The 20,827-nt window shown below is 40.7% G+C and overlaps 1 protein-coding gene across 3 annotated transcripts in view; it reads right to left on the reverse strand.

Annotated features, from left to right (window-relative positions):
- Window positions 1–3,573: 3,573 nt before the first annotated feature.
- The window catches only part of LOC121541594 (rhotekin), a 47,510-nt gene continuing 30,256 nt past the window's right edge, over window positions 3,574–20,827 (reverse strand). For all 3 annotated transcript variants that reach the window (XM_041850726.2, XM_041850725.2, XM_041850727.2), the window contains exons 11-13: window positions 10,167–10,271; window positions 8,992–9,084; window positions 3,574–4,814 (exon numbers count right to left, since the gene is read on the reverse strand). In XM_041850726.2, coding sequence (XP_041706660.1) covers window positions 4,663–4,814; window positions 8,992–9,084; window positions 10,167–10,271 — 350 coding nt within the window. In that variant the 3' untranslated portion in view covers window positions 3,574–4,662. The remainder of the gene's footprint in view (window positions 4,815–8,991; window positions 9,085–10,166; window positions 10,272–20,827) is intronic.

Raw genomic sequence — 20,827 nt, forward strand, 5'->3', positions numbered from 1 at the left:
CTTCCATCAGCAAGGGCATTGAAGATGAAACGTGGCTGGGTCTTTCAGCATGACAATGATCCCAAACACACCGCCCGGGCAACGAAGGAGTGGCTTCGTAAGAAGCATTTCAAGGTCCTGGAGTGGCCTAGCCAGTCTCCAGATCTCAACCCCATAGAAAATCTTTGGAGGGAGTTGAAAGTCCGTGTTGCCCAGCGACAGCCCCAAAACATCACTGCTCTAGAGGAGATCTGCATGGAGGAATGGGCCAAAATACCAGCAACAGTGTGTGAAAACCTTGTGAAGACTTACAGAAAACATTTGACCTGTGTCATTGCCAACAAAGGGTATATAACAAAGTATTGAGAAACTTTTGTTATTGACCAAATACTTATTTTCCACCATAATTTGCAAATAAATTCATAAAAAATCATATGATGAAAATTACAGGCCTCTCTCATCTTTTTAAGTGGGAGAACTTGCACAATTGGTGGCTGACTAAATACTTTTTTCCCCCACTGTATGTGCTTGTGTAATCATACCTTGTCTTTGCAGCTGTATGACCCAGTGGGTGAATAAACTTGGTTTGAGCTTTTTCTAGTCGTCTGTTTGAGTTTTTACTCCGTTTGTTCAGAACTTAACAGCACAAAACGTATAAACAAAAGCATTCACTGTGAAAGTTGATACATGTAGGTCCGTCATACTATAGGCTATGCGCAGCACTTAGTTCCATTTATCAAATCAGTTATTGTTTTCTTGCTCAAACTGCGAAACTCAGACACCTGTCAAACTCAAGACATTTCTCTCAAAACACAGGGATGTCGATTCGCACGGGACTTGGAGTTTGGAGTATGCCAAAAAAACAGGTTATTTTGGCTGGAATTGTGACTCTCCTGCTATGTAAAAATGACTGCCATGCCAGATTTGGATGGGACTAAAATGACATGTGGTGTTTTGTGCTCGTTCGCATAATTACATTACCCGACCTCCCCCAGTAAAACGAATCCCGTCCGAATAGGGCTATATGTCATGGAAAGAGCAGGTGTTCCTAATGTTTTGTACACTCAGTGTAAGTACACCTATCATTCTATATAAATTTGCCCATAATCACAGATTTGACATCTGTGGTCATAAATCCTGCCTCCTGGGCCTCCTGAGTGGCGCAGCGGTCTAAGGCAGTCCAAGCGCTTTTCTGTCCTGTCATCCCAATGGTGGAACCAGCTTCCCCCTGAAGCCAGGACAGCAGAGTCCCTGCCCAGCTTCAGAAAATATCTGAAACCCTAACTCTTCAAAGATACCTTAAATAATCCTACAGCACCCCCTCCTCACCCCAGGCCTTTACAGTTTTAGCAGGAATAACTGGTTAACCTGCCTCCTATAACCCTTATGTCCCTCACATGACTCACAACACACTCCCAAACAACTGACATACAAGCAATGATATACTATACGCATTCTTGAAAGTCAGGAAAAAACCAAAACATTTCCCCATAACATTAACAAAATGTTAAATATTTGTATTTTATTTATTGATATTTCTATTGACCGAAGTACCAGCTACCACATCATGTAAAGGCGCAACAAGTTAACTTTTAAAAAGCTTTTCATTAAAATGCACTTAAGTGGATTTATGTCAACTCTGTAAGACACAATAAAAGGGATTTCGATGTATTGTCCAACAAGTGTTTAAAGGCCTTGATTGATTAATTCTAACACAATCTCCAAACGTCTCTTTCTTTTAATACCACTATATAATGCTCCAGCTCTAATTTCGTAACCACTGTGGCATGTTTCTCTTAATTCCGAACAACAGGTACAGTGTATTCGGAAAGTATTCAGACCCCTTCAATTTTTTGTTACGTTACAGCCTTATTCTAAAATGGACAAAAAAATATATATCATCAATCTACACACAATACCCCATAATGACAAAGCAAAAACAGGTTTTTAGAAATGTTTGCATATATTTAGACCCTTTTCTCAGTACTTTGTTGAAACACCTTTGGCAGCGATTACAGCCTTGAGTCTTCTTGGGTATGACGCTACAAGCTTGGCACACCTGTATTTGGGGTGTACCTATATTTCTCCCAATATTCTCTGTAGATCCTCTCAAGCTCTGTCAGTTTGGATGGGGAGCGTTGCTGCACATCTATTTTCAGGTCTCTCCAGAGATGTTAGAATGGGTTCAAGTCCGGGATCTGGCTGGGCCACTCAAAGACATTCAGAGACTTGTCCCGAAGCCACTCTTGCATTTTCTTGACTGTGTGCTTAGGGTCATTGTCCTGTTGGAAGGTTAACCTTCATCCCAGTCTGAGGTCCTGAGTGCTCTGGAGCAGGTTTTCATCAAGGATCTCTTTCCTCTGTTCATCTTTTCCTTCCCTCGAGCCTGACTAGTCTCCCAGTCCCTGCCGCTGAAAAACGTCCCCACAGCATGATGCTGCCACCACCATGCTTCACCGTAGTTATGATATTGGCCAGGTGATGAGTGGTGCCTGGTTTCCTCCAGACGTGACGCTTGGCATTCAGGCCAAAGAGTTCAATCTTGGTTTCATCAGACCAGAGAATCTTGTTTCTCATGGTCTGAGTCCTTTTGGTGCCTTTTGGCCAACTCCAAGCGGGCTGTCATGTGCCTGAGGAGCTGCTTCCGTCTGGCCACTCTACCATAAAGGCCTGATTGCTGGAGTGCTGCAGAGATGGCTGTCCTTCAAGAAGGTTCTCCCATCTCCACAGAGAAACTCTAGAGCTCTGTCAGAGTGACCATCGGGTTCTTGGTCACCTCCCTGACCAAGGCCCTTCTCCCGATTGATCAGTTTGACTGGTCGGCCAGCTCTAGGAAGAGTTTGGTGGTTCCAAACTTCTTCCATTGAAGAATGATGGAGGCCAATGTGTTCTTGGGGACCTTCAATACTGCACACATCTTTTGTTTACCTTCCCCAGATCTGTGCCTCGACAAAATCCTGTCTCGGAGCTCTATGGAAAAGGTTAAGGGGTCTGAATACTTTCCGAATGCACTGTATTTCCTTAGGTTTAGCACAGCAAATACTTTAAAGATTCAATGCAGCAGTTTTATCCTCAGTATCAAATCATTTCTGAGTAACAATGAAGTACATTAAAGTGATTGTTTTCAATTCATATGGTCAAAAATAAAGAAATTGCTTTTCTCAAGCAAGAATTTTGCCAGGACTGTCTGGGAGTGGTCTAGGGGAAAACTGAACATTTGCTGTTATTGGCAGAGAAGTTTGTAACTCTTTCTTATTAGTATATTAACTAATTTACTGTCTGGTGATGTCACCAGGCAGGCCAAAACTTCATCCCAACAAAACAGGCTGACATTTCAGGCTGTCTTTTCAAACAGCTCTTACACTAAAAGGGCATTATCATTTTCAGAATTTCACAGTATTATTCCAACCTCATAGTTATTAAATATATATAAAGAACAGGAAAATCACATTTTGACTGCACTGGACCTTTAATAGTTGATGCATAAACTACAGAACAGTGAATATGACAACAATTTGGGTAGCCATCAATGAGAGAGTTGACACGCCACTGACGGAGGTGACAGTTTATGACAACAATCGGAAGACATACAAATAAAGGGTTTTAGGTTTTTATTGCCATCCTACATGCTTTGCATTGCAATCATATTGCATTTTTGTGTCAGAAAAAAACAACAGTCTAATTTAAATAGTAAGAGAAAGGCTAAAGACTAAAAGTAAGACTATAAGTACCAAAATCAAACAGACATATTTTTACCCTTTAAAATCAATAAAACTGCATTTTAGAGCCGATTGGGTTTGGTGAAGAGAAGAGTGAAGTGTCCTATAAAACATTGAGTCTGGACTAGAAAAGGTCAAGGCTGCATTACCAGAATAACTCAAGTGTGTGGAATGCTACAATTAGCAATAGTGTGTGATTGCAGCCCGCAATTTGGGGCATTCCTGGAGAGGAGTGACTAGCCAGCTAAACATTTACAAAAACCCGGGGGAAGGAGAGCATGAGGGGTGCGTTGCTAAGGCTGACTGTCTCTCTGACGCCGACTAACCGGCTCCCATAAAGATCATCAACGCTTCCTCTGCTCTCAATACTTTCTGAACCGCTTCAACTCCCGGGGAAATTACCATCTATCCTTCAGCTCCCATCCTGACCGACACTTTTACAATTGTTTTTGTTTATGTTTCTTGTATTTTTATTGATATTTTGTATGTTCATATACTTCAGTTTGTATTTACTGCTATATGAGTGTAATAAAAAACTTGAACTTGATTTAAGTAAAGCTCTATAAGGACCTGGCAGCCTCTAAGTCCTGTTTGGTTAGATAAGGCTGAGTGGCAATCATATTGGAATGCGTCAGGCCACTGTGTGTGATTCATATCAAAACAAATAAATGTCCCTAAGTAACAGATACTAATGTTCACAACTTTCATTAAGTTTTGATGGAGTGGTGTGTTCAGTAAATATGCATGGGAGGGCAAAGTGGATGCATGTCTGTCAACTCGACTGGATAAGTTCAGTGGTGAGTTCAACAGGGTGCAGCACTGATCCATGTTGTGAAGGGGTAGCAGCCAATGAACCCAGCCCAGAGGGTTTAGCTTGACCAGCAACCTCTTGTGGCTGTTTTGTGCTATTATAGGACAGTAATAGGTACAGTACAGAGACACTGTGTCATGGGAGAGGTGGGTGTCACTGCACGTCACTCCCAAGAACAGGAGTACAATTGGGGGGTGGGGGGGTGCTGGAGATTGGTAAGAGGTGGATCCTGTCCTGGATGATGCAGTTGCCTGATGATGGTCCACTTGACTGGGACAACCTGGCAATCATGGAGGGTCCTTCAACTACACCGGTACCACAGGAATGAATAAATATATAGAGGGGGGGTAGACAGCGAGAGTGAGAGAGAAGACAGAAAAAGAGAGACAGAAAGAGAGAGACATCCATTTAAAAACAAAGATCACAATCCTATTATTCCACTCCATTTAATGTGTCCCTTTATAACAGTACTGTTATACCATAGAGAATAACTACTGGCTGGCCAATTATTAATCTAGCTGCACGTGCCAAAGGGGACCTGTGATGGGGACCTTGGATAGTCAGGGCTGGCACCAGACTGAATCAGTTGGACGGGCATTTGATGTCGATAGGTGGGCACGTTTTTTTCACGGGTCCGCCTATGTGTGCATGTTGCCATACTTTTTTGGCCAGACAGAATCAGATACATGGGCTACACATACTGAGAGGCGCATTGTTTCGCTTGCTCGGATGCTTTATCAGAGATTGGCGCTTCTTTCTGTCGGCGAGCAGGGAGGTATGGTAGAGCGGGTCAGGCCCCCTAAGGCCCACCCATAACGAAAGCCCTGTGGAGAGTACAGGTTCATGCTTTATCACAATAGCAGGTGCAGCTCTGAGGGTGGCTGCATGCCAATATTAAATTACCTGTAAGAAAGAATAACACAAACAGAAGGCTAAACATCTCTGTCTGACGTTAACCTCTTGAACGTTACGGCAAGATTTAGATTTTTGCCTAAATAGACTAGTAATGCTGCATAGTTCTAGAAAGTTCTGGAACTCACCTTTCTGGTAAAAAATTGTTATACATTGCTGAGGTGCACTCACTTTTGAAGACACAAGCTCAAATACACAGTACAAATATTATTAAAAAAATATATATTTTTTAAACATACAGTCCCTTCAGAAAGTGTCCATACCCCTTGACGTGTTCCACATTTTGTTGTGTTACAGCCTGAATTCAAAATGGATTAAATAAATTTTTCTTCTCACCCATCTACACACAATACCCCATAATGACAAATTGAAAACATGTTTTTTATAAATGTTTATCTCATTTCCATAAGTATTCACACCCCTGAGTCTAATTCAGACTTTGTAGAAGCACCTTTGGCAGTGATTACAGCGGTGAGTCTCTAAGAGCTTTCCACACCTGGATTGTGCAACATTTACACATTATTATTTTCTAAATTCTTCAAGCTCTGTCAAATTGATTGTTGATCCTTGCTAGAAAACCATTTTCATGTCTTGCCAGAGATGTTCAAGTAGATTTAAGTCAAAACTGTAACTCGGCCACTCAGGAACATTCAATGTCGTCTTGGTAAGCAACTCCAGTGTAGATTTGGCCTTGTGCTTTATTGGATTTCAGGACAAAAAGATAATAAGTATTACTTTAGTGCCTTGTTGCAAGCAGGATGCATGTTTTGGAATATTTTTATTCTGTACAGGCTTCCTTCTTTTCACTCTGTCAATTAGGTTACTATTGTGGAGTAACTAAAATGTTGTTGATCCATCATCAGTTTTCTCCTATCACAGCCACTAAACTCTGTAACTGTTTTAAAGTCAACATTGGCCTCATGGTGAAATCCCTGAGCGGTTTCCTTCCTCTCCGGCAACTGAGTTAGGAAGGACGCCTGTATCTTTGTAGTGACTGGGTATATTGATACACCATCCAAAGTGTAATTAATAACTTCACCATGCTCAAAGGGATATTTAATGTCTGCTTTTTAAATGTTTTACCCATCTACCAATAGGTGCCCCTCTTTGCGAGGCATTGGAAAACCTCCCTGGACTCTGTGGTTGAATCTGTGTTTGAAATTCACTGCTCGCCTGAGGGACCTTACAGATAATTGTATGTGTGGGGTACAGTGATGAGGTAGTCATTAAATAATCATGTTAAAAACTATTAATACACACAGAGTGAGTCTATGCAACTTATTATGTGACTTGTTAAGCACATTTTTACTCCTGAACTTATTTAGACTTGCCATAACAAAGGGGTTGAATACTTATTGACTGGCATTTCAGCTTTTCAGTTTTAATTCATTTGTAAAACAAATTTAAAAAACATAATTCCACTTTGACATTATGGGGTATTGTGCATAGGCCACTGACAGAAAAATCTCAATTTAATCAATTTTAAATGCAGGCTGTAACACACAAAATGTGGAAAAGGTCAAGGGGTGTGAATACTTTCTGAAGGCACTGTATATGATTTTTTTCCTATTCAACAAAAGCGGGGCAATAGGGCTTGAAATGACTGAAACACTTTCTAAATATAGTAACTATCAAATTATAAATGCCTTACTATAACATTTGACCTGTTTTATAACTGTAAAATAAATATGATCATATTTAGTGACAGTACAAATTTGGCACCATTTCATATAACTGACATAGCATTTTCTGCAAAGCCTCCTCTGAGCGACGCAGAGACACCATTCGAATGTCTGCTGACTCGATAAAACTTCAGCTTCAGAAAGTGGTTGTGTTTCAATTCTACGAAATTATTACAAGTATTTCTTCATGTTGAGAGCTCTAAATCCGGCTGAGAATATCACAGCGATCCCCAAAATCCCCCACCTCCAAGCCCCCCTCCATAAACCCACAAGCACGCACACACACACACACACACACTCACCCAAACCCCCACCCCGCCCAACAGATACCTCGCCAAACAGCTTTGTGGGAATGTTGCACAACACAAGTGCCACCACACACAGTGGAGTACCGGTCTAAGATTTCAGTTCAGCAGCATTCTTTTGACTCCCCCAGTTTCAGTGATTACTGATGTTGAGAAGCTGCCAACCTGCCAGCAACCTGCCAGATAGGCGGGGTGGATGGCATGTCTCAGGGGTAATGTGTGGGACAAGGTAGTACATAAGCCTGGGATCATAAATAATCAGATGACAGACAAGAAAAACAAAGCTCAGAACTATAGTTAATGTGATTCGATCAGGATTAAGGAATTAAGGAGTGTGTTGACTCCAATATTTATATATGTTTACTTTAATCCATCATAACAATAAGGTACCATATGACACGGTTGAAATCCACAATATAAAGAATGCAAAACCTACACACAGCCATCCATTGTCCATTGTTGTACCAGACTCATATGCATTACATCACCTAGCTCCGGTATAAACACGCCAACGCATCCGATACTATGACTATGGCATAATTCAGACTTTGTAACCATTTTGACCCATCCCTGGCCTTTCTTTAAACATCCATCAGCTATCCATCAGTGAGATATTTGGAGTGTTTGGCACATTGACTTGGATTAGGCCCTGGCTTAGTCAGTGTTTACAATGACTGAGTCAGTCGAACACTCTACCAAGCAAAACAGTTCACGTTTGATGTTGTACATTGTCTCCCAGGAACAGTGTGTCTCGGGCTTGTTGACAGTAGAGCTATTAGTTCTGGTTTCAGATGACTGTAGGAAATCACAGTTGCTGCTGACCTGACCTGGTTCACTGTGGTCAAAAGTGTACTGCAGTTTGCGGCCAATGTTCTATACCAACTGATTCAGCTGATCACCAATACTTTGATTAGCTGAATCAGGGGTATAACTGCTGGGCTGAAATAAAAGCTCTCCAGGACTAGGAGAGAAGAACACAAGCCTACAGTCCCGTGTAGCTCAGTTGGTAGAGCATGGCGTTTGCAACGCCAGGGTTGTGGGTTCATTTCCCACAAAAAAAAAAAAAAAAAATGTATGCACTCACTAACTGTAAGTCGCTCTGGATAAGAGCATCTGCTATATGACTAAAATGTAAAAAAAATGTACAGTAGAACTCGAGCTGAACTATTAACCTGCCCAGTGCAGTAGCTGTGACAACTGTCTCACAAAGCAGTGGTAATATTCTAGAGATTAGTGTCAGTCTGGTAAGCTGACAGATCAGACGGGTGAATAAACATTTAATGTTCATGTCAAAATGATTTTGGATGTCTCAGAGTCAATGGAGTGTTCTAATGTGGCCTGGTTTTGGCAGGTTTCCCCTACCATATGAGCGCAAGTCCCAACTGCAATCACCCCATTAGCACTTTGTGGTTTGTTTCTAGTAAGTCTGTAGTTGCCATGCCAAGACTGGTTGGCATGGCAGGTGAAAGTTGTGTATTGTTGCTGGCACATTATTTACACTTCCACTGTGACTCATGTTGTGAAGTTGAAGTGCCGGTTTCCTCTGTGTGTGTGTGGTGCCGTTACTGTTGGAGGTACTCTACCTGTGGTTATAGTAGAAGGAGAGCAGGCCCACACCTCAGCAGACACAGAGTTATCCTGGAATACCACACTCTCACCTGGGGAAGATGGAGTGACTGAGGAAAAGGAGGAGAGGAAGAAAGGAGGAGGAGGAAGGGGATGATGAGTAGTGGGTGTGTGTAGAGAGGTATAGTATAGTTGTATAAAAAAATTGACAATATGATAGATGATAATTGAGAAGGAAAGGAGAGAGGAGAGAAGGAGTGAGGGAGTAGAGAAAATGAGGTGTGGGTGGAAAGAGGTGGAGAAAAAAAAAATTACATACAGAAGTTCTAGTGAATCTATTAAAATAGCCCCAAGCTTATGATCAGGCATGCAGAAGGAACAAATCAATTATGATCAGGCATGCGGAAGGAACAAATCAATTCTGATCCATTTTCCTCCAGCACTTCCTTGAAATAATGCCTCCTAACATTCTTCTCTACCCCTCATCTTTCACAGTGCCCTAACTGCGTCATAGGTATTGATGCATTCTGGTTCCCCTTGGCTAGCTAGGTACAGAGACTAGAGTTGAATAGGGCCTTGATCCATCTGAGTCATTGTGGTATACTTAACAGGTGTTGGAGATAATGCCACCATTGTGCTTCTATGTACACTGTCGTATCGGTTAAAGTAATTTAAAAATAAAAATGTTTTATTGCCATTTGTGCTCAAAACAGGTTTTTCATCCCAGTCTCTATTGGAGCAGGTTTCATTCAATCCATCTTCCTTAAAAGTAGAGAGGGGTTTCAATACCTTGGGATCTTTCACCAGCTCTATGAAGACACTCTGTCTGTTGCTCTTTATGCTCATTTTATCCCTCGCTTTACCTTAAAGCCCGAAATGTGTGGTAATGGTGATCAACTGTATTTTCACTTCTTTAGAGCTTGTGGGGAAATAAGTTAGTTTAGAAGATTCACAAAAGATCAATTTACTAAGAAATCGCACTACTGCACTGTTGTACAAGGACTACTTAAAATATTGATGACAACAATATCATCTTTTGAGAGCAATCTTTTATTTCCCCACATCCAATGTCTAAGAATTTAGAGAAAATTCTAGCAGGTCTGCAGACTAATATTAGAATCATTCAAACTGTGTTAAGTGTAAGTGAGTGTGTAGACCTATGTGATGGTGGTGTGTGTTATTGAATAGTTACCCATTTCGTGGTAAAGCGACCCCTGCTTCGCTGTGACCAAATGGGATTTTCTGGGCGAGGGCACCTCGATCTTCATCAGGTCATCACAACACTGCTTCCACTGACCTGCAGAGTGAGAAGTAGACATGTCTTTGTAAAATAGATTTATTGAAATGTTACTATTATTTTCTTTGTAGCATATGTTCAGCTTCTTGGTGAAATGTACCCCTTATCCACTTCAATTTAAATACAGTTAATTTACATTGTCTTTATGTGTTCTTTACCCCACACAATCCATCCCTTTTTCCAAGAAGGAAGAAGACCGAGTAGTATGGCAAGGAGATTATTTAATTTCAGTATAATGCCAATCAAGCAACATTCTCCAGACAGATTTTCATAATTAATCTGCATTGGCATGGCCTTGCGCATGCATTACCCCTGTATTCCAGAAGTCAGGCCTCTCTCAGCATATTAAGACAAACCTCAACACCTGTCGCTATACGTGTGCCAGATAATTCAGTGTCTGTATTAACACTAAGTAATTTACCCTCCAAATACCTAATAGCACCGTTTCAGAAGAACAGAAGAATTTTCAGCTCCAGAATGATTGCGGTGATGGCGCAGGTAAAGTGTGTGTGGATATGTTTGTGTGCGTGTGTGTGCGTGCATTTGTGTGCATGTGCAAGCAAATTCTGGTATGTGTGTAATAATGCATGCCATCTCTGAGATACACACATATTCCACCAGGGCTGCTTTTTTATGATGAACATTTGTATCGATTTTTCACAGACAACAAAAACGGACACCAACAATTAGGACACACCACCAGGTTTTTTTTATATCCCTTAACTCTTCAGAACCTTTTTATTTCCCAGCCATTTCCCTGCTTCTATTGGAATGCTGCTCTGGCTTGGCTTCAGCTTCCAAACAAGGCGGAGAACAAAAATGCTACAGAAGGAATGCAGGAAGTGAAACCCAGAAAGACCTGGTCAAAATAGCATCTTGGGTTTAACAGACAATCTGTGTACATTGCATGCTTCAAGATTCCCACCATTGTTCCTGTACCCAAGAAAGCAAAGGTAACTGAACTAAATTACTATCGCCCCGTAGCACTCACTTCTGTTATCATGAAGTGCTCTGAGAGACTAGTCAAGGATCATATCACCTCAACCTCACCTGACAATCTAGACCCACTTCAATTTGTTTACCGCCCCAATAGATCTACAGATGATGCAATCGCCATCACACTGCCCTGTCCCATCTGGACAAGAGGAATACCTATGTCAGAATGCTGTTCATTGACTTTAGCTCAGCCTTCAACACCATAGTACCCTCCAAGCTCATTATTAAGCTCAGGGCCTTGGGTCTGAACCCCGCCCTGTGCAACTGGGTCCTGGACTTCCTGACGGGACGGGACGGGACCCTTGTGGGGTCCCTGTGTTGCGGATCAGCGAAGTGGAGGTGTTGTTTCCTACCTTCACCACCGGGGGATGGCAGATGAGACCAAAATGGAGCTCTTTGGCATCAACTCAACTCGCCATATTTGGAGGAGGAGGAATACTGCCTATGACCCCGAGAACACCATCCCCACCGTCAAACATGGAGGTGGAAACAATATGCTTTGGGGGTGTTTCTGCTAAGGGCACAAAACTTCACCGCATCAAAGGGACGATGGACGGGGCCATGTACCGTCAAATCGTGGGTGATACCTCCTTCCCTCAGCCAGGGCATTGAAAATGTGTCGTGGATGGGTATTCCAGCATGACAATGACCCAAAACACACGGCCAAGGCAACAAAGGAGTGGCTCAAGAAGAAGCACATTAAGGTCCTGGAGTGGCCTAGCCAGTCTCTAGACCTTAATCCCATAGAAAATCTGTGGAGGGAGCTGAAGGTTCGAGTTGCCAAACGTCAGCCTCGAAACCTTAATGACTTGGAGAAGATCTGCAAAGAGGAGTGGGACAAAATCCCTCCTGAGATGTGTGCAAACCTGGTGGCTAACTACAAGAAACGTCTGACCTCTGTGATTGCCAACAAGGGTTTTGCCACCAAGTATTAAGTCATGTTTTGCAGAGGGGTCAAATACTTATTTCCCTCATTAAAATCCAAATCAATTTATAACATTTTTGACATGTGTTTTTCTGGATATTTTTGTTGTTATTCTGTCTCTCACTGTTCAAATAAACCTACCATTAAAATGATAGCCTGATCATTTCTTTGTCAGTGAGCAAACGTACAAAATCAAATACTTTTTTCCCCTCACTGTATATACACTGGGGCATGGTCAGAAATTACTATAGGACCAATAGTACATGACTGGACAACATGCATGTAACTAGAGGGCATAAGAAAATAGTCCAATCTAGAATATTAATTATGGGGTCTAGAGTAGAAAGTATAGTCTCTGACATTTGGATTTAGCTCTCTCCATACGTCTACTAAACCAGATGAATCACAAACGCTTCGGAGAGCATTTGAGGCTCTATGATTCGAGACTGGAGCAGTTGATGATTTATCCAATGTACCCAAAGTACAATTCAAATCTCCTGAAATAAACCCAAGTCCCTTGCAGTGTTGATTAAATAATAAAATCATATCAGACATACATTTGGGGGGAGTCAGAGTTCAGGCTTTATACATTTAGTATAGTAATATGTTGACCAAGTATATTACCTGTAATCAAAATAAATCATCCTTAAGGGTCTGTATCTTGGTGCTCAAATATAAATGGGACATTTTTAATTTACAAGGATGGCAGTGCATCTTTTGTTTGAACTAAAATAAGAAAAGTACACCTGGCTCACCCAGTCCCTCTTCAGCTTAGCATGTTCTGTTGAAGATAAATGGGTCTCCTATAGCATAGCATTTGAAACCCTTTCCTTTTTTAAGAATGATAGAATTGTCTTCCTCTTGACCACATGCCCACTGCCCCAAACATTCCAGGAGACTGCTTTAAATGAACTGTTTGTGTTACAGTAGTATTAAAGAATAACTTAACCCAGACTGAGTAGTGCATCACAAAAACAAAATAATGAATAAGACATTTGTGTAATCCCAAACAAAATTTTTGAAAACCCCTACTGCAGAGTCCCCAAATGAAACGACAGACCCCAAAAACAGTACCTACCCTGTTTTCTGTCACATTACTAACAGGAAGCCCACTAAGGGTTTTTAAGAAGAAAAAAAAGTTTAACTATGTCCTATGTTGAATAAAGGGGAATTAACATAGATCTATGAACGTGGATGAAAAATGAATAACCTAATCTTTTAAATTGTCCTAAGCATTAAATCGCTATTGCACTCATATGCACTTGCCCAAACACACACACACACCATACAGTCACATGTAGCCTAGCCTATATAAATCAATACAAAAATACAAATTGCAGGCATAAAGTAAATGAATATAGCCTAGTAATTATGCCTCTTTGCCTACCTTGAGGCCCAACTAAAGGAGCAAATTAACAGGAACGTCATTGGGCTTTGGCTTATTCATTCATGAAAAAGAACCTCAGTTCTATAAATCAAAAGCTTAGTTACATTACACCATAACACTCATTAACGATGACTTTGTATACCATGGCATGGTAGACGGTTCCATCCCGAGGTAGTCATCTATATGCGGTGCATGGACTGCCCAAATAAGGCAAATAAAAGTTACGCACGTTCACGTCCATAAACTGACCATGTGTGCACCCTAATAACATAACTAGCAGCCTTCACGGATCTGGGTTCTGTGCCGCTGTTGAGTGGATATTGTCCCGATAGAAGTTGAGCGCAGACTGGGGGTCGTCAAATGTGTGGCTAGCCCCCGGAAAGTAATCCTCAATTTATCTGGGTGTATCAGGCCAAATCTGACTCCTGCCTTGTGAAGGTGGGCTTTCACATCTTTGTATGCAGCTCTGCGTCTTGCCAGGTTGGAAGAGTAATATGGGAAGATATGGATCCGCTTGCCATTGTAGTTCAGCTGTCCCCTTTCTCGGGAGGTCTGAAGAATTTTCTCTTTGGTCTGGAAGTAATATAGGCAGACCAGCATTGCTCTGGGAGGGCGACCGGGCTGTGGTTTTGCCGCTAGAGTGCGATGCGCCCTGTCAATGACTGGAGGCCTGTCAAACGTCTCTCCGTCGAGGACGTCTTGCAGGACAGAAGCCATGAACTCAGTAGGATTGCGCCCCTCCGTCCCTTCTGGGATTCCGACCACACGTATGTTCTGTCTCCGGGAACGGTTTTCCTGTTCATCGAGACTAACCTTTAACTTCACGTTCTCTGAGGTAAGCTCATCGTTTTTGGTCTCCAATTCGGTAAGCCACTTATCGATGTCGGTAAACGACGTTTCCATATCCTTTATTTTTTGGGTTTGTGTCGCGATAGTTGTTTGTAGTGTCGCCATAGTTGACTGGACTTCTGTCATAATTTCAGCTTGTAGACTTGACACAGAGGAACGAATTTCGGTCATGAAATCAGAGCGTAATGTAGCCATTTCTGCACGAATGGTGAATAGCATCACCAATACGTTAGCATCCGCCATCTTGTTGCTAGTCTTCGTCGTGTCTTCTTGTTTACCGTTTCATCTCAATTTCCCGGTTCCAGACAGATCCAAGAATGGCACCCAAAATTAAACGGGCCTATTTATATAATGAATATGAATTTGGAGGACAGAAATGATTAAATATTAAAGCATTAGACCTATCACTAAAAGCTTCAGTCATACAAAAGTTATACTTAATTCCGAAATGGTTCTCTAGCAAATTAGTAAGATTGTCTCACCCAATGTTCAAGAATGGCCTTTTTCCCTTTATTCAGATTACAACCACTCACTTTCAGTTATTTGAAAAGGAAATAATCTCCCAAATATCACTATTTGTAAAACAAGCCATAGAAAGTTGGTTGCAATTTCAATTTAATCCTCCAGAAACGACAGAACAAATAATGCAACAAATATTGTGGTTAAAGTCAAATATACTAATTGACCAAAAAACTTCTTTTTTTTTAACAAAAATAAAAATAAAAAGGCATAATCTTCATAAATGATATCATCGGTAGGACTGGTGGAGTTATGTCGCACATGCAGCTAACAAAAACATATGGAAATGTCTGCTCTACCCAAAACTACAACCAAATAATTGCAGCCTTACCGCAAAAAAGGAAGAGGAAAGTAGAAGGGGGAGAAAGTAAGGAACTTGTCTGTCGGCCTTGCATTAAAGAACATAATTGGTTAAGGAAAACTGTGATAAATAAAAAAGTATATCAGTTTCTTGCTACCAATAGAATGTTATTTATATGGGGGATCCAATCTTCCCAGCTCTGCAGATTTTGCTGCGAAGAGACAGAATCATTAGATCATTTGTTTTGGTACTGTCCATTTGTAGCTTGTTTTTGGACACAGGTCCAGGAATGGCTGAAGGATTGCAGTGTTTACCTGGAGCTAACCTTGCAGATAGCATTACTGGGTGATCTGAAAAGTCATAGTCAATCGATCAATAACATAATAATACTTTTAGCAAAAATGTTTATTTTCAATTCACAATCTGTAGAAACAATGAGAATAGAAAGGTTCAGAACTTTTGCAAGACATCACAGTACAGTTGAAATATATATGGCAAATAGAAATCCTATATGGATGGTGTTAAAAGATAGATGGGAGGTGTTGAATGGAATTGAAGGATGGGACTAATAACAACTAACAACAAATAATAACAAGATAACTAATAATGTAAGCATACTGTGTCCATAATAAGTATATAGGTTGTAGGTTGGGAGCTTTTGTGAAAGAGCACAGTTAGAAAGATATGGCATATAGAAGCAAACCGGATGGACATCATGAAAATGATCAGCGAGATTGAGAGTAGAGGAAGTTCAGGAGAAAAAAACAAACAAAATATAATTATTTTAAAATTGACTGTGTCCATTAAATTTAGATAGTAGGTATAAGCTGGAAGTAGAGGCCTAAGCTTTGTTGTTCACTAGTTTACTCGAAGTAGGGAAAGGGTGGCGGGGTTGGAAAGTAATAAAGGGGAATATATATATATATATTTTTTTAAGGATATATATGTGTATGTATGTATGTAGGTGTGTATGTATGTGTGTATACAGTGCTATGAAAAAGTATTTGCCCCCTTTCTAATTTTCTCTACTTTTGCATATTTGTGATACTGAATGTTATCAGATAAAGGGAACCTAAGTGAACAAATAACACGAAAACCAAACACTGCATTCCACAGTAAGAACATCATACCAAAGGTCAAGCATGGTGGTGGTGGTGTGCTGGTTTGGGGATGCTTTGCTGCCTCAGGACCTGGACGACTTGCCTTAATAGAAGGAACCATGAATTCTGCTCTGTATCAGAGAATTCTACAGGAGAATGTCAGTCCATTCGTCTGTGAGCTGAAGCTGAAGCGCAGCTGGGTCATGCAGCAAGACAATGATCCAAAACACACAATCAAGTCTACATGAAAATAGCTAAAAAGCAACAAATTGGAAGTTTTGGAATGGCCTAGTCAAAGTCCAGACCTAATCCCAATTGAGATGTTGTGGCAGGACTTGAAACGAGCAGTTCATGCTTGAAAACCCACACAGTTCTGCATGGAAGAGTGGGCCAAAATTCCTCCACAGTGACGTGAGAGACTGATCAACAACTACAGGAAGCATTTGGTTGGAGTCATTGCAGCTAAAGGTGGCACAACCAGATATTGAGTGTAAGGGGGCAATTACGTTTTCACACAGGGGAATTGGGTGTTGCATAACTTTGTTTATGAAATAAATGAAATAAATGTAATTGTTGTGTTATTTGTTCACTTATGTTCCCTTTATCTAATATTAGGTTTTGGTTGAAGATCTGATAACATTCAGTATCACAAATATGCAAAAGTAGAGAAAATTAGAAAAGGGGCAAATACTTTTTCATAGCACTGTATATTATATATATATATATATATATATATATACGAAAAAAAGAAAAAAAACATATGGGGGATTGGAAGTGATGCAGACAATTACATTGATGGAAGTTACAATCTATCTGCAATATTAAAGCTGATCTACCCATAAAAAAAAAAGAAAGAAAAAAAGATATGGAGGTTGTAACCAAAAGTCTCACATTTGGACAGATTTCCACCGGTCTAATGTCCATTGCTCGTGTTTCTTGGCCCAAGCAAGTCTCTTCTTATTGGTGTCCTTTAGTAGTGGTTTCTTTGCAGCAATTAGACCATGAAGGCCTGATTCACACAGTCTCCTCTGAACAGTTGATGTTGAGATGTGTCTGATACTTGAACTCTGTGAAGCATTTATTTGGGCTGCAATCTGAGGTGCAGTTAACTCTAATGAACTTATCCTCTGCAGCAGAGGTAACTCTGGGTCTTCCTTTCCTGTGGTGGTCCTCATGAGAGCCAGTTTCATCATGGCGGGTGATGGTTTTTGCAACTGCACTTGAAGAAACGTTCCAAGTTCTTGACATTTTCTGGATTGACTGACCTTCACGTCTTAAAGTAATGATGGTCTGTCGTTTCTCTTTGCATATTTGAGCTGTTCTTGCCATAATATGGACTTGGTCTTTTACCAAATAGGGCTATCTTCTGTATACCACCCCTACCTTGTCACAACACAACTGATTGGCTCAAATGCAAGAAATTCGACAAATTAACTTTTAACATGGCACACCTGTTAATTGAAATGCATTCCAGGTGACTACCTCATGAAGCTGGTTTAGAGAATGCCAAGAGTGTGCAAAGCTGTCATCAAGGCAAAGGGTGGCTACTTTGAAGAATCTCAAATATAACTTATATTTTGATTTATTTATGTGTTATTTCATAGTTTTGATGTCTTCACTATTATTCTACAATGTAGAAAATAGTAAAAATAATGAAAAACCCTTGAATGAGTAGGTGTGTCCAAACCTTTGACTGGTACTGTACATAGGCATAAATACCCTAGAATCAGAAGACTTTGAAAGTGTGCAACAAATGTTTCAAGAGATTTTGTTACTACACACAAGAGACACAAAAATATTCCACAGCCTTCAAATACAGATAGAACATGCGAGTGTGTTTAAGTCTCCTGTCTGTGTTCCAGTTTTGGCATCCATATTATACAGTGGACACACATAGTGGCGGTCCATTACAACATACCATAACAAGTATCTTTGAGCTGGTCTATTTTACAATAAAGTACAGGTATGTTGCATGCTCTTATGTCTAAATGCCCCTGTTCTGAGTTAATTATGGTTTAAATGACACAGATAAGACCAGGACTATTTTTGTATTGATGAGTGCGTAGCGTGAATAATACACCTGCAATACCAGATCTCAATCTGCTACAGCACACTTCTCTGTCAAATGGCACACACACACATGCAAACAGACACACAGATGACAGAGACACACACGTTGAGTGGGAGTCTCAGTCACTGCCTTCTCACGTCTCAGTATGTGGACTATTATTTGACATGTCCCCTTTCAGAAGGTCATACAAGCTTGCATAGTTCTGTAATCAATATAATCCTATAAGAGAGCAGGTGAACAAGTTCACTGTGGTCAAACCAGACCCTTCGTCCCCCATAGTGACCATAGTTAGGGCTGTTGCAGTGACCGTATTACCGCCACACCGACAGTCTTGAGTCATGACCAATGTTCCCTCTAAACTGCGCGCAGTAGCCCGAAGACTGCAGTGCAGCTCCCTGAGACTGCTGTGTAGAATAAATATCTGCCCATGGAGAGAAGCATGAGATTGAACTTTCTAGTTTTCCCTGTTAGTTAACACTATCAAAGTTTCCCTTTACAGTGGCAATTGTGATCAAATCAACGCAATATTAGCTACTTGCAATGCAACATACCGAAACAAAACAAACTATGCAAGAGATTTTGTTGTAGGCAGAATGCATCCGAGTAGGATTCTACTGCATTGACAAGCACTACTCAGCCCGTACTCTACGCAGACCAGTGCAGCATAACCAATCAGAGCTGTAGTACATTTTACATTTTAGTCATTACATGAGCAATTAGGGTTAAGTGCCTTTCTCAAGGGCACATCGACAGATTTTTCACCTAGTCAGCTCAAGGATTAGAACCAGCGACCTTTCGGTTACTGGCACAACACTCTTAACCACTAAGCTACCTGCCGCCTATATCCAAATAGACCATTGCCATATATGGATCTGTGTCATTTACTTTGAACTGGACTGTGTTTACACTACAGCATGAGTGGTCGGGAGCAGATTCGCATGTTTTGAGATCAAAGCGAGAGCTGCATGTAGCCAAGTGTGCACATTTTGTTCATATCCCCTGCTAGTTAGTGAGTTATTAGCCCAATTATAGATCATTTGTAGTCAGCAATAGGGGAGTGACTGCTTCCTACAAGAGCACAAAACATGTACATTTCTAAACATCTTTGAAAAGCGAGTCATGTAAAGATATTATTTTTGTCTTAAAGCGGCAGTGTTGTATTTTGAGACAGGCTTGAATAAACTAAGTAGCCAATAGGCAGTGGGTAGCATAATTTGTCTGATTCTCTGTGATAATGGTATGGGAATAGTAATTCATTTTATTTTGTTATTTTCTTGCATCAAACAACATTTTCAGTCGCCTCCTTGTCTGAAAGACAAGTGGATAAACAGGTTAATGTCGAGCCCTACATGTTTTCTTTCAAAAGCTATTTCCATGTTAAAATGTTATGGGATGCATTTTCTCCATTGTTGTTGATGGTAGGCCACTCTGGTAGGCCTACATTATGATCAAATAGCCACAGTAGCCTACTTCGCCACTGTAAAAAATGTACCTTAAAGCGGGTACAGTCTCAGTGTTCACAGTAAACGCGCGCTGGAAGTTGCACAGAACATTCACAATGTTCAAGTTTGCACTCAGCAGACCTGACATTTGCTTGGTGCTGGAAAAAATGTGAGGGTACATTGGTAATGACCACAGTAAAATTCAATGTGAGTAAAATTCAATGTTGAGTCACGATAATCTTCATCTTATGCACTCTGTACATGTGTTAGCAGTACCCAACTCGCCAATGATCATCAGTTCGCTAATGGCCTGGTATTCAGGGCTATATTGTCCCTCTAACCACTCTTACATCAATGCATCTAAAATCACATCAAACACTTACCAAAACATTATGTGCAAAAAAATTATAATAATTTGAAGAAAGAAGTTCAACAACCGGTTGAAACTGAGCTGAAAACATGGTAGTTGTGGATGTTGTTTCAAAGCCTAACACAACGAAAAGGACAGTGCTTTCTAAGGTGATGATTCATTAAAAACACCCATATACTGTACATACAGTATTAGAGCTTATGCATTGAATTGGCCTATATGAGCCCAAGCCCGAAAAAATACCTGAATTAAACAAATTCAGAGTTAGCCTACAAATATAGTGAATTTGTATTTGATTTTGAATAGCCTAGTAATAGGCAATTTTTTATATTTTCATAATTAACAGGCTGACAAATTACCTTTAGCTATACAGAATATCTCACCACCGTGTTCCATCTCCACCCCTCTCTCATTCATCACTTTCTCCAGCGCGGAGAGAGGGGCTGTCAACAGTTTAATGAAATATATTTTGTTGTAAAAACATGTTACTATCAATGTTTGGGGAGTTGTCTGCAGATTCTCTCAAGCGCTGTCAGATTGAATGTGGAGTGCCGCTGCACAGCTATTTTCAGGTCTCTCCAGAGATGTTCAATCAG

This window comes from Coregonus clupeaformis, chromosome 27 (genome assembly GCF_020615455.1).
Source record: "Coregonus clupeaformis isolate EN_2021a chromosome 27, ASM2061545v1, whole genome shotgun sequence".
In the NCBI taxonomy this organism is placed as follows: domain Eukaryota; kingdom Metazoa; phylum Chordata; class Actinopteri; order Salmoniformes; family Salmonidae; genus Coregonus; species Coregonus clupeaformis.